The sequence below is a fragment of the Bufo bufo genome, chromosome 9 (assembly GCF_905171765.1).
Source record: "Bufo bufo chromosome 9, aBufBuf1.1, whole genome shotgun sequence".
Classification (NCBI taxonomy): Eukaryota; Metazoa; Chordata; class Amphibia; order Anura; family Bufonidae; genus Bufo; species Bufo bufo.
Genome location: NC_053397.1, coordinates 17,361,861 through 17,376,473, shown reverse-complemented (window position 1 = coordinate 17,376,473; position 14,613 = coordinate 17,361,861). Strand labels below are relative to the sequence as shown.

At 47.9% G+C, this 14,613-nt stretch overlaps 1 protein-coding gene across 2 annotated transcripts; it reads left to right on the top strand.

The window, feature by feature from the left end:
• Nucleotides 1-297: 297 nt before the first annotated feature.
• Nucleotides 298-14,589, top strand: IMPDH2 (inosine monophosphate dehydrogenase 2). 2 transcript variants are annotated; one of them, XM_040408675.1, is made up of 15 exons: nt 298-482; nt 1,520-1,568; nt 3,489-3,590; nt 3,678-3,752; nt 3,827-4,033; nt 4,145-4,232; nt 4,425-4,624; nt 5,547-5,637; nt 7,139-7,234; nt 8,517-8,588; nt 10,628-10,771; nt 11,496-11,640; nt 11,729-11,872; nt 12,370-12,453; nt 14,377-14,589. In XM_040408675.1, the coding sequence occupies exons 1-15, from the start codon at nt 385-387 to the stop codon at nt 14,396-14,398; spliced, it is 1,617 nt and encodes a 538-aa protein (XP_040264609.1). In that variant the 5' UTR covers nt 298-384; the 3' UTR covers nt 14,399-14,589. The 2 variants fall into 2 exon arrangements, with proteins under 2 accessions (XP_040264609.1, XP_040264610.1); XM_040408676.1 differs by lacking the exon at nt 8,517-8,588 and having other exon boundaries at nt 385-482.
• The last annotated feature ends 24 nt before the right edge of the window (nt 14,590-14,613 follow it).

Sequence of the window (14,613 nt, the reverse complement as noted above, 5' to 3'; positions counted from 1 at the left end):
GGTGGGGGTGCAGGGCAGGGTCGGACTGGGGGTCCCGGGCCCCAATCCAACATTATCAATAAAGTCTAATATGCTTTGAATCAAAGAAGGGCTGTTGTTGGTGGACGGGCCGGTGTGTGGGGACTATAGGCGTTGCTGAGTGTCGCTCGTCACTTTGTTCCCGGTCCCCACGAAGCTAAAAAGTTCTCAAAATTCCTTAACAAAACAGGAAACCCACAAGCGGACACCGACTTCTCCCCGCCGGCCCCGGATGCGCGCTGCTGGCGCAGGGAGATGAAGTCACCGGTGGGTGGCGCTCGGGGGCTCTTTATAAAGTGGCGGCGCCGAGCTGCAGCCAGGTCTCTTGTGTGAGGAGCCGGGACTCGGGGCCTCGTGCGGCGCAGCATGGCGGACTACCTGATCAGCGGGGGCACCTGCTACATCCCGGACGACGGCCTCACCGCCCAGCAGCTCTTCGGGGCAGGGGATGGGCTCACATATAAGTGAGTATGGAGCCCTGGGGTGACCCCCTCAATGTCACTGTGGTGCCGGGGAGAGGAGTGCCCAGTATGAGACCACCTGGTGGTACTACCACACCCAGCATGCCCGCACAGACCACCTGGTGGTACTACCACACCCAGCATGCCCGCACAGACCACCCGGTGGTACTATCACCCCCAGCGTGCTCTGTCATCCTCCCTGACAATACTATAGTGCCCTCAGTCTTCCCGGAAGTACTATAAGGCCCAGCATGCCCAGCCTATCACCCTGGAGATGTGATATTGCCCAGCATGTGGTACTAGAAGACCCAGCATGACCAGTCAGGTATCTTCAAGGTGCTGGAATGTTCTGGAAGGCCCAGCATGCCAGTCCTGGTGGGGGGGCTGTAAGGTGTGCCATGCTCTGCCGGGCGCTGTGTGTCCCATGCCATCATCTGCGAATGTCAGACGGTCCTAGTAGATGTCATGGTACTACAACACCCAGCAGACATCCCTCTGATCCTATGGATGGGAGCAGTGGCCCTCTGGCACAGATTTTGTGTTGTAGTTATGGTGGACCTCCACGGGGAGACCCCTGGATATTGGACAGTGCTTTACCCCCCTCCCCCCCCGTGGTTGCTATGGGCAACAAGGCCAGTACTAATGTCACTGAGACATCCTTATCCAGGGTTACATAGTTATACATGACGGAGGGAGCCAACATGGCAGCCATTACATATCTCACAGGGGTTGTCAGTTGTCACCCAGCTTTCCTTGCATACTGCATGAAAATTGGTTGTATGAGTTTGGAAAAACATGGCTACTGGCTTCCACAAACAGCGCCACACCTGTCCACGAGCTGTGTCTGGTATTGCACGTTGGCTCTATTGACATGAATGTAGCTGAGTTTGCAATACCTCAGACAACCTGTGGACAGATGTGGCGCTGTTTTTGGAAAAGCAGCCTTCAAATAAACCCCTTTAAATTTTTACATGAGGACTAGACCATGTTCTAGGTATTTGGTCAATGACTAATGCTTGATATTTTCTCTTTCTCGCCAGCGACTTTCTTATTCTTCCCGGGTACATAGACTTCACAGCAGATCAGGTGGTGAGTAACGGCCGTAACACTCAAGCGTTGAAAAGACCGCGTCCACACGTGGCTACCAGGCAGGTTTTAAATTCACGGCCGTGTGAGCTCCCCCTAGTGGTGACTGCAGGCAAAGAAAATGTCATCATTGAAGTCAGCCTGTGCAAGAGATTTGAAAACGTGGATTCCCATTGGAAACAATAGTGCGCAGATATGACCATGCGTGCAGGCGGATTTCGGCATAGAGATGCACTAGTATCTGGAAAACTTAGGTTGTGTGAACGTACCCTTAAGCCCTCCATACGCCGTACTGCATTGTCGACCGAAAACAGGGTGTATGGGGATCAGGCGAAGTGCATGAGTTCACCTGATCCTTTTTGCCCCCATCAAATACACGTTGGGCCGACAGCTATTAAATGTGTACGGCCAACCATAGATCGTGAGCTCCCCCTAGTGGTGGCTGCTGGCAGACAGAACGTTAGCATTGATCTCAGTCTGTGCAAGAGATTTGGAACTATGTATCAGAAAAGTGGAACTCTGACCTCTATGAAGATATATATTTTAAAATGGGTCAGAATCTGCTCCAATTGCTCTGCTAGATTTATTTCAGGCCAGCCGCTCATAGATGTGTCGTTTCTATGGGGGCGTTCTCTTTCTGTTGTAACTCTATCCCTTTTCACAGCGCAGGGTGCATGTTCTTTCTTAGGCCTCTTTCACACTTGCGTTGTCCGGATCCGGCGTGTACTCCACTTGCCGGAATTACACTCCGGATCCGGAAAAACGCAAGTGTACTGAAAGCATTTGAAGACGGAACCGTCTTCCAAATGCGTTCAGTGTTACTATGGCACCCAGGACGCTATTAAAGTCCTGGTTGCCATAGTAGTAGTGGGGAGCGGGGGAGCGGTATACTTACAGTCCGTGCGGCTCCCCGGGCGCTCCAGAGTGACGTCAGAGCGCCCCATGCGCATGGATGACGTGATCCATGTGATCACATGATCCATGAGCTTGGGGCGCCCTGACGTCACTCTGGAGCGCCCGGGGAGCCGCACGGACGGTAAGTACACTGCTCCCCCGCTCCCCGCTACACTTTACCATGGCTGCCAGGACTTTAGCGTCCCGGCAGCCATGGTAACCACTCTGAAAAAGCTAAATGTCGGATGCGGCAATGCGCCGAAACGACGTTTAGCTTAAGGCCGGATCCGGATCAATGCCTTTCAATGGGCATTAATTCCGGATCCGGCCTTGCGGCAAGTGTTCCGGATTTTTGGCCGGAGCAAAAAGCGCAGCATGCTGCGGTATTTTCTCCGGCCAAAAAACGTTCCGTTCCGGAACTGAAGACATCCTGATGCATCCTGAACGGATTTCTCTCCATTCAGAATGCATTAGGATAATCCTGATCAGGATTCTTCCGGCATAGAGCCCCGACGACTGAACTCTATGCCGGAACACAACAACGCAGGTGTGAAAGAGCCCTTAGGGGGTGTTACCTTTTTGCTGTAGCGGTCTCCCTATTAAAGTTGAGGGGACGTTCTTTCTGCTACCGTTATATCCCTGTCACATCTGGAGGCAGTTGAAGGATGGGACTGAGTGTGTGTGACCACCTTAGCGAGGTGGACAGAGAAATAAGGGAAAGAACAGAACAAGTGGCGCTATACAGATACATTTTATTGAATAACTGAGTAGCTATAATACATTTTTAATTACATGCAGTTACAAAAGTATTCAGAGCCAGGTGCTGGTTTGTAAAATGTAGAATATTTTTCATGAGACAACCCCTTTAAGGATGGGCGTTCACCTTTCGGCCGTTCAGTTTGTGCAGGCTTTCCCATTTAGAATATCGGACACCGCTGTGCGACTTCTGCGTCCGGTATCCCGTTAGGTTTGACCAGTTAGACTTGTGTTGCGAGATCGCCCGTTAATGAATACTTTTTTTTCTTGCAGGACCTCACCTCTGCCCTGACCAAGAAATTAACCCTTAAAACCCCGCTAGTGTCGTCCCCAATGGATACAGTAACAGAAGCAAACATGGCCATCGCTATGGCGGTAAGGAAAGTTTTTTTTTGTTTTTTTTTTGTGTGTGTATGTGTATATATATATATATATATATCCTTTTTTTTTTCTTGTGTTTAGCTGACGGGTGGCATTGGAGTCATACATCACAACTGCACCCCCGAGTTCCAAGCTAATGAAGTTCGTAAAGTGAAAGTGAGTCTCCTCCTGCTCCTTCCTTACATAAGAAATAATTCCGGCAGCTGACGTCTTGCTTCCACTCTCCTTAGAAATACGAGCAAGGATTCATTACCGATCCTGTGGTACTGAGCCCCACGCACCGGGTACGAGACGTGTTTGAGGCAAAGGCCCGGCACGGCTTTTGTGGGATCCCTATCACAGACAATGGGAAGATGGGGAGTAAACTGGTGGGAATCATATCCTCCAGGGATATTGACTTCCTTAAACCGGAGGAGCACGACGTGCCCCTGAGCGAGGTGAGTGCTGGGGCTATGCTCCATAACGGCGGCCATTTTTATTTATTTTATTTTTCAGTTTACTTTCTGATTATTGTATCATATTCTCATATATTTCCTTTTTATGATCAGATCATGACCAGAAGGGAAGATCTGGTCGTCGCTACGGCCGGTGTCACGCTGAAAGAAGCAAACGAAATCCTCCAGAGAAGTAAAAAAGGTACTTCTTGAACCCATGTAACAGCGCCACATATCCGTCCACAGGTTGTGTGTGATACTGCAGCTCGGTCCCATTCATTTTTATGGGGCTGAACTGCAATACCAGTCGCATCCTGTGCAGCAGGTGTGGTGCTGTTTTTGGAAGACTGTTGGTCACCTTCTGCAGATTTAATGCGATTTTCATTGGTTTCAGGCAAATTGCCGATCGTTAACCAGAACGATGAACTTGTGGCCATTATCGCTCGGACAGACCTGAAGAAGAACAGGGACTACCCACTGGCTTCTAAGGATTCCAAGAAACAGCTGCTCTGCGGCGCTGCCATAGGAACCCATGAGGATGATAAATATCGTCTGGATCTTCTTGTGCAGGCCGGAGTGGACGCAGTGGTCTTGGTGCGTCTTGAATTGTGTTGCTTGTTTTGTTTTTTTCCACCCTGTGCCAATTTTTTTTCTTTTTTGGAGACCTTATTGGTTCGCTCATTATAGTCGTCTGCTGTTGACAGATCTATTTCTTGTGACTTGTTTAGCAGGAGATAGTGTTGTCTTAATCACATCTGCCCTGACAACCACTTTACTGTCAGTTTTAGAAAATAAAAATCACATTTTGACATCTAGAAACAGTCAACAACTTGCTTAGTAGAGCACAGTGTTATCTTAATCACTCAGAACCGCTCATTAAAGGGGTTATCCCATCTTAGACAATGGGGGCATATCGCTAGGACATACCCCCATTGTCTGATAGGTGCGGGTCCCACCTCTGGGACCCGCACCTACAAGGAGAACGGAGCCGGGGAGAGTTGTGGCTGGAGGACCCCGGGGTCCATCCACCACCAGGCGCAGCTCCCCGCCTCTCCTATTGAAGTGAATGGGCCACTGCTCCCATTTATTTCTATGGGGCCGACGGAAATAGCCGAGCCGGCTATTTTTGGCGGCTCTATAGAAATGAATGGAGGGTGACTGCGCATGCGCAGTGCGCCCTTCTCAACTTTCTCCCAGAGGTGGGACCCCCACCTATCAGACAATGGGGGCATATCCTAGTGATATGCCCCCATTGTCTAAGATGGGATAACCCCTTTAACTCCAGGCAGCTGGAAGTTGTAGTCTCGCTTCAGCTGGATGCCAGTCTAGATTGCTGACCCCTGAATTGGAACGTTGGGGTGTCCATATAAAGGTGTTCACACAAGCGGCAATGTCTGTCGGCAAAAGCCAGCCTGCTTGTTGACAGTTTCTAAGTTTGCAACATATCATGCTGAGAAGTGGTTTTTTTTTTTTGTTATTGTTTTTCCTTTCATGATTGATTTCTTTTGAATTTTAGGATTCTTCTCAAGGAAACTCCATATATCAGATAAATATGATCAAGTACATCAAAGAGAAGTATGAAGATCTCCAGGTGATCGCAGGAAACGGTAAATTTTCTTGGTGCCTGTACTCATACTCGTACAGATGTATGGAGTGAGATCCGACAGATCATTTTAAAGGGTAGCTGTCCCTTTAAAAAGATGATGTAAGATACCCTAGGAGAGGTAACAAGAGGGTGCTGCTTCCCTTGTTCTATCGTGCAGCAGAGCCCCTTCCCCTGAACGCTGGATTTCCCGGCGTATTTGAAGTGTTGGCATCTTGTATAAATAGCCAATGACACTGCTGCACGTGGAATGTGACTCTGAGCCGGTTTGACAGTCAGTGACAAGTGTCGACCCCCATAGCGTTCTCTCAGAAATATCTTTATAACTCACAACCCAAATACCTACATGTGCATGAGGCCTTACACGACCGTTGTTCTGGTCCGCATCCGAGCCGCAGTCCCATTCACTTCAATGGGGCCACAAAAGATGCAGACAGCACTCCGTGTGTTGTCCGCATCCGTTGCTCCATTCCGTGGCCCCACAAAAAAAAATAGACCATGTCCTATTCTTGTCCGTTTTGCAGATAAGAATAGGCATTTCTACAATGGGCCGCCCATTCCGTTACACAAATTGCAGAAGGCACACGGGCGGCTTCCGTGATTAGCGGACCGCAAAAAACTGAACAGTCGTGTGCATGAGGCCTAAGGCCTCTTTCACACTTGCGTTGTCCGGATCCGGCGTGTACTCCACTTGCCGGAGGTGCCCGCCGGATCCGGAAAAACGCAAGTGTACTGAAAGCATTTGAAGACTGATCAGTCTTCAAAATGCTTTCAGTGTTACTATGGCAGCCAGGACGCTATTAAAGTCCTGGTTGCCATAGTAGGAGCGGGGGAGCAGTATACTTACAGTCCGTGCGGCTCCCGGGGCGCTCCAGAATGACGTCAGAGCGCCCCATGCGCATGGATGATGTGATCCATGCGCTTGGGGCGCCCTGACGTCACTCTAGAGCGCCCCGGGAGCCGCACGGACGGTAAGTATACTGCTCCCCGCTCCCCACTACACTTTACCATGGCTGCCAGGACTTTAGCGTCACCGGCAGCCATGGTAACCATTCAGAAAAAGCTAAAAGTCGGGTCCGGCAATGCGCCGAAACGACGTTTAGCTTAAGTCCGGATCAATGCCTTTCAATGGGCATTAATTCCGGATCCAGCCTTGCGGCAAGTCTTCAGGATTTTTGGCCGGAGCAAAAAGCGCAGCATGCTGCGGTACTTTCTCCGGCCAAAAAACGTTCCGTTCCGGAACTGAAGACATCCTGATGCATCCTGAACGGATTTCTCTCCATTCAGAATGCATTAGGATAAAACTGATCAGGATTCTTCCGGCATAGAGCCCCGACGACGGAACTCTATGCCGGAAGAAAAGAACGCAAGTGTGAAAGAGCCCTAAGAGGAAGAAAACAGAGCTTTGTGCCATACAACTCTGTCCTGCCCCCTGGTGGGAGAGCGTGGAATAACTGTCCGGTGCTATTGTGATGGATTTGTAACGTGTTCTCTTGTATTTCCAGTGGTCACCGCCGCACAAGCAAAGAACTTGATTGACGCTGGAGCTGATGCACTGAGGGTGGGAATGGGAAGTGGATCTATCTGCATAACTCAAGAAGGTAAAAGAAGAGCCAGTCCCTGAGATGTCTGCCTCTGGTCGATGGTGCTGGTGCACGTTCTATTTGCTGGAGGGACGGAGGTTTTAGATACTTCCTTTGGATGATGGTGTGATTGCAGAGCAGATCCCCCTTATGTGGCTAGATGGAAGCTGCATCCATGGGAAAAAATGACATTTGTCGCAATTTATTTACATGGCATTACATGGCAAAAATGATAAAATACTGCCTTTTTTCATGTGTACTGGCATCTAGTGACCAAAGAGGCTACAGAGCAGGCTAGTGGAGACCACCTCCTCTAAAATATGTATGGCAGGGCCTATCGCACTGCCTCCGATAAGATGCAAAAAGGGAATAGTGTAGAGAATAGATGCGGAGTGAGAAGGTGGTTTATCTGAGGATTATGTTGGGAAGACTAGTGATGTCATTCAGGGGGTGGTATTTTCTTGGGAGGACTAGTGATGTCACTGAGGTGGAAGCATTCTCTCGGGAAGGCTAGAGTGTCACAGCGAGGGGGCAGCTTTATTTGGGGGAGGGATAGGTATGTCACAGAGGGGGTGAGCCTTGTAATACCGAATGGGAGGAATTAGGTGGGATTATTTTGGGAGGGCTAGTGATGTCATTGAAGGGGAGGGATTTTTTTGGGAGGACTACTGATGTCATTAAAGGGGAGGGTTTATGTTGGGAAGGCTAGGAATGTCACAGCTCGGAGGCAGCTTTCTTTGGGGGGAGAGAAAAGGATATTTATAAGGGATGGGAATTATTTTGGGAGAACTAGTGATGTCACAGTGAGGAGGTAGTTTTCTCTCAGAAGGGCTAGCCATCACAGTGATAGGAGGAACTATCAGAGAGGCTGGTGATGTCACAGTGAGAAGGTGGGGCTATTAGGGAAGGGCTGATGTGATGTCACCACCCTTCTCAGCTTTCAGCCTTCGTATCCTATTCTTACAGTGGAGGAGGGGGGGGAGGTCTCTGCCTTTAAGAAGTAAACACCACATAATACAGAATAAATGGCTATAAAAGCCACACCCTAATATAACTTTTTAGGGGTATTGCATGAAAGTCTGAACCTTTTTCCAAACTTCTTAAGTGACTGTGTCCCTGGGGGTCTTTGTGGGGACTGTTGCTGTGTCTGAAAGTGATGCACCAGACTGTTTAACGGGCCGTGGGGGGGGGGGGGGGTCGAATCCTCTTGTCATGTCTTGCTGTGCTCGCTTCTGCTGCTGCCCCCACTACAGGGTCTCTGCTGCTGAATGATTTCATTTTATTTATCTTCTCTATTTAGCTGCTCCAACGATCCCTCCAGACCTAAAGTCTCACAGCCCCAAATGCCCCTCTAGTGTGACAGGCTCCTATAGTAAGTCACAGGTTTGTCTGGCCTGAGCCCCGAGGTAGCGCCCTGCTTGACTGATTGGTTCTAGATGCACTTAGGGTTTTGCGGCTTTGGGGGACTGGTTGAATGTCTTGAGGGTGGGGGGTGTTTATAGAGAAAGCAGGGTTCCTACGGTATATTCTAGATAATTCTACTACCCAATATTTGAGATTCTTCCTCCCAGTAGTTTTTGTCTTAATAGCTTCCTCTCTCAAAGACTCCAAACCTTTTAGCTCTAATTGGGGCGACCACTTCCAAGCTACTTTTCTCCTTCTCTTTTGTCAGCACTATGGCAATTTGACATTTATTAGACTATAGGACATTATTATACTGCAGAGCTGCATTCACAATTCTGCAATCAGTCAGTGGGAATAATGAGCAAGTTTGTAACGAGACTCATCCCGAACATCTAAGTTGGAAATGAGTGTACAGTGTTTGATGTCAGGCCATCACTTCCCAGAATGGAATTGGCCAGAGAAAAATATGCAGACACAACAAAGAAAGCGGGGGGGGGGGGGGGTCTGGGACTTTCAGATTAGTGAATGCAATTAATGAAGTGTAATAACAATATAAGTAATGTATGTACACGGTGAGTGCAGCTCTGGAGTGTAATACAGGATGTAACTCAGGATCAGTACAGGATAAGTAATGTAATGTATGTACACAGTGACTCCACCAGCAGATCAGTGAGGGCAGCTCTGGAGTATAATACAGGATGTAACTCAGGATCAGTACAGGATAAGTAATGTATGTACACAGTGACTCCACCAGCAGAATAGTGAGTGCAGCTCTGGAGTATAATACAGGATGTAACTCAGGATCAGTACAAGATAAGTAATGTAATGTACACAGTGACTCTACCAGCAGAATAGTGAGTGCAGCTCTGGAGTATAATACAGGATGTAACTCAGGATCAGTTCAGGATAAGTAATGTAATGTATGTACACAGTGACTCCACCAGCAGAATAGTGAGTGCAGCTCTGGAGTATAATACAGGATGTAACTCAGGATCAGTACAGGATAAGTAATGTATGTACACAGTGACTGCACCAGCAGAATAGTGAGTGCAGCTCTGGAGTATAATACTGGATGTAACCCAGGATCAGTACAGGATAAGTAATGAAACTTTTTTTTTTTTAAATACAGGAGGAATGCTTGTTTTGTTTCTCCTCCACCTCTGAACCCTGCTTTTTGGGGAAATGCTTGCACCCCCCCCCCCCCCCCCCCTCCTAACTCCCCGGCACAAGTACTTGGGACTTAGTTGTGACACTTAATCTCCCCCAACAGCTGTTGTCAGTGAGATGTGACGGGCTGCTCTCTTAATAAGGAGGGGGGGGGGGGGGGGATAGCCTCTGTGTTGATATAGCAGGCGCATGTGTTTCCAGTCCGACCTCATGGTATTTTATATAAATCTTTGCCTGCCTGTCACTGACACCTTTGTTTCGGGACATGAACCACTGCCTTGTGTTATGCCAGTTTGCATTTACAGGAGCACGAAAATTCCAGAAAATTGTCATCAATCCTTCATTGATTTTTCTTGTCATTTGTCAATGTCTCTGCACCTGGATTACTAATCCCGCATGTGTTCATGTCACTACATTCGAGGTTGCCATGTTGTGGCCTGAAACGTAAAGAGTCTTGTGTCCAAAATCATCAATTCAAGCATTCCCAGGGTGGTTTAGCACAAGACTCCATACCCTTTAGGCCATCATCCTTGGATCAGTCAACCAATGTTCTCATAGCCAGGATATACAGGTCCGGTCCTTTTAATTGGTCATGCTGTATTTTTGTGGTAGGATATTCCAGCTTCACTGCTGTAACTGTAAAGAATCCTTTCCCATATTGACAGCTAATGGCCGTCCAATCCCCATTGATGCTATTTTACCAGTTATACCATTGTAGTCGGCTGACCGGGTCTTGATGGACAATGTATAGACCACACACCACAGCCAGTAGCAGATGGTCATTGGTATGAGGGATCTCTACTATTCTGCTGCTAATACATTCATGTGTTGTTCCTGCAGTCTTGGCGTGTGGGAGGCCTCAGGCCACCGCCGTGTACAAAGTTTCCGAATACGCGAGAAGGTTTGGGGTGCCGGTCATTGCCGACGGTGGGATTCAGACAGTTGGACACATTGCAAAGGCGCTGGCCCTCGGTGCCTCCACAGGTAAATCACCTCTTCATGGATAATGTGCATGTGAAAGGGGGTGAAAACTTTTGCAAGAGTTCTTTGTGCTGATGCCATTAACTCCTGTAAGTTCCCTCCATAAATAATGAGGTCAGTAGTCCTGTATTGAGTACCATTTGCAGGGACGGGTCCCTAATCAGCCATGTTTGTTGGAAGCTCTGCTCCCATCATGCCATTAGACCAATCTGATATTCTTCAGCCATTGACCTGCCAACAGCTTGAAAGCCAGATTTGTGCTCTGCAATTGTCAGTAAATCTCTCCCCTCCCCATTTTTGGAAACGGAAGAGCAAAGATCTACGGGGGGCGGCAATGATGGGGGGGGCAATGATGAGCACAAGCTTAAAGGCGTTGTCCATGAATATCTGATTGGCGGCACCCTCGACAACCCGCATCCCTGTTAATTAGCTGATTCAGAGTAGCGCTGGAATTCCGCACCGGTACGCTGCAGTAACGAGCTCCATCCACTCCAAAATAGACAGAGCTGTGTAGTGCAGGGGTGTCGGGGTGCTGCCATTCTGATATAGATGGCCTATCCCTGATGATAGGCCACCAGTAGTAAAGCCCTGGACAACCCCTTTAAGCTCTTCCTATCATGGAGCTGTGATGGAAACCAGGGCTGTATCATGAGGCACGATGGGAGTAGATAATTTGTTACCAGCTATTTCCAGGACTACAACCCAGCTTCTACTTTTTGGTTTGCAGTGATGATGGGCTCCTTATTGGCAGCGACCACAGAAGCTCCAGGTGAATATTTCTTCTCTGATGGCATACGGCTGAAGAAGTACCGCGGTATGGGCTCACTGGACGCCATGGACAAGAACGTGAGCAGCCAAAAGAGATATTTCAGGTGCATTTTGGTTCCAGAATCTCCACACCTGTGGTGCTCTGCTCTGTATCCTATGGGCTATATATCACATCAATGTTTCTTATTTCAGTGAGGCGGATAAGATTAAAGTGGCCCAGGGTGTGTCCGGTGCTGTACAGGACAAAGGATCCATTCACAAGTTTATCCCATATTTGATTGCTGGAATCCAGCACTCCTGCCAGGACATAGGCGCAAAGAGTTTAATGCAAGTCAGGTAAGTAGTCAGTGTTACATCACTGGGAGGTGGTCTTGCAGAGAACCGGATATCTGGACACAACCGCAACCACTTATTGGCTCCTGTAGGGGGGCATTTTATTTATTTTTATTTTATATATATATATATATATATATATATATATATATATATATATATATATATATATATTAGTGCTACTATATTCCGCAGCACTTTACAGACATTAGCAACCAACTGTCCCCAGGAGCTCACAATCTAAGGTCCCTATCAATATGTCTTTGGAGTATGGGAGGAAACCCACGCAAACACAGGGAGAACATACAAACTCCATGCAGATGTTGCCCTTGGTCAGATTTGAACCTAGGACCCCAGCGCTGCAAGGCACCAGTGCTAACCACTGAGCCACCCATTTGAGAATATTGGGGTAAAAAGGGGGTGCAGGCTGCTCATTACCACTAGGAGGCTGGGGGGCACCGATGCATCATGTAAATTGTCAGCTTCTGCTTTTTCTCCAGGGCGATGATGTATTCCGGTGAGCTCAAGTTTGAGAAGAGAACCAGGTCTGCGCAGGTGGAGGGAGGCGTCCATGGTCTTCACTCGTAAGTCTTGTGCGCTTTACAGCTGTTGACATGACTGCAGACGGCTTACACTAGTCCTGTCTACCTTAAAATGACATTGTCCACTGTAAAACTTGCATCAGGTTTTCAAAAAATTCCAGACTGGGTGCAGATTTCAGGGACATCTGATTTTAGAGGCTCTGTCACATCATAATAAAGGGGCTGCCGACCTATTTTGTGATGTACACCGCAATAGAAGTGACTTCATCTATTTTAGCGCAGTCTTTTCAGCGACTGTACATCGCTCTCCTCCGGGAGCTGGCTGCTGATGGAGGAGCACATTAGTCATTAGCTGCTTCCTTAGAATAACATAGCGCATGTGCAGTGTTATTTACAGGAGGCTGTTGGACAGCTCTGGTCATGAGTGCCATACAGTCGGTAAAGAAACTGTACTGAAACAAGAGGGCAGTACTTGTGATATGAGGACTTATCTGAGTAAGGCTAACTTCAGACAAGCGTGTCCACTGCAGGGAACGCACATCGTGTGGGAGCGTGATTTCCCGTTACGGACACTGCTAGTTTCACAGGACCGCACAGGGCTCATGCACACAGACGGATGACGTCCGCGTGCATTCTGTATCTTGCGGAACGGAACAGCCGGCCAATAATAGGACAGTCCTATCCTTGTCCGTGCTGCGGACAATAATAGGACATGTTGAATATAATTATATTTTAGCGGCTCACCACCTTGTCTGTTCTGAATAAGGTGCTCTGCCTGTATGACTCATTATAGACAGGGCTTCATTTGGAACCATCCAGGGACAAAGTGTGTCTGTTATACCAATATTTATTATTACACAATACCTAGAGATACAGTATCAATATACATAACTGGTAAAAGATGAAAAATATATATAAACAGTACAGACAAAGTTTGGACACACCTTCTCATTCAAAGAGTTTTCTTTATTTTCATGACTATGAAGGCATCAAAACTATGAATTAACACATGTGGAATTATATACATAACAAACAAGTGTGAAACAACTGAAAATGTCATATTCTAGGTTCTTCAAAGTAGCCACCTTTTGCTTTGATTACTGCTTTGCACACTCTTGGCATTCTCTTGATGAGCTTCAAGAGGTAGTCCCCTGAAATGGTCTTCCAACAGTCTTGAAGGAGTTCCCAGAGATGCTTAGCACTTGTTGGCCCTTTTGCCTTCACTCTGCGGTCCAGCTCACCCCAAACCATCTCGATTGGCTTCAGGTCCGGTGACTGTGGAGGCCAGGTCATCTGGAGCAGCACCCCATCACTCTCCTTCACGGTCAAATAGCCCTTACTTTCAAAGTTTTCCCAATTTTTCGGCTGACTGACTGACCTTCATTTCTTAAAGTAATGATGGCCACTCATTTTTCTTTACTTAGCTGCTTTTTTCTTGCCATAATACAAATTGGTCACACACACACACACGTTCGTGTGAACTCAGCCTAACTCTCAGTGCTGCACCAGACTCGGAACCACTGGGTGCCATATGGCATCAAGGTCTATGTAGTATACCTCAAAGGGAATAACTTTTGTTGGTGTCCCAGCAGTCGGTCCCCACTGATCAGAACGGGGGTCCCCTTGTTGAATTAAGCAGGGGTCGAGTGTGGCACTAGAGCTCCACTGGCAGTATCTGAACACTGTGCTATTGACTATAAATGGTGCAGTGAAGCTCATGCTCAGCTGCCCTTCTTGTCAAATGGGGGGCATGGGACCCCCGTTCTTGTAAGCAGTAGAGGCCAGACCTCTGCCTGTTATTTGTAGGGAATAACTTTTTGTTCCTGACATCTCTCTTTAAATGTTAAACGAACACTCCAGGCAAAACTGATCCCGAGTTATAAGAGAATCCATGTGCAATGCTTCACCCCTTTCTAGTGAACCCGTCATCCATACGAATCATTGTAACTCTCTGCTTTCTTCCAGATATGAAAAGAGACTCTTCTAACGTTGCCGAGCCTCATCGTCTGCCACCGTCCACAGCACAGAATGTAGCCTCTGCCCAAATCGCATGTCCTCTGCGTGGAGATCATCACAGCTGCCTTTTCGACCAGTGTTCATAGCAAGGGATTCTGGGAAATACTGTTCATTGTCCTCACTACTGCATCTAGAGTTTTGCAATAAAAATTTTAAATCTCCTGCGATCGGCTCCTGAACCATAAG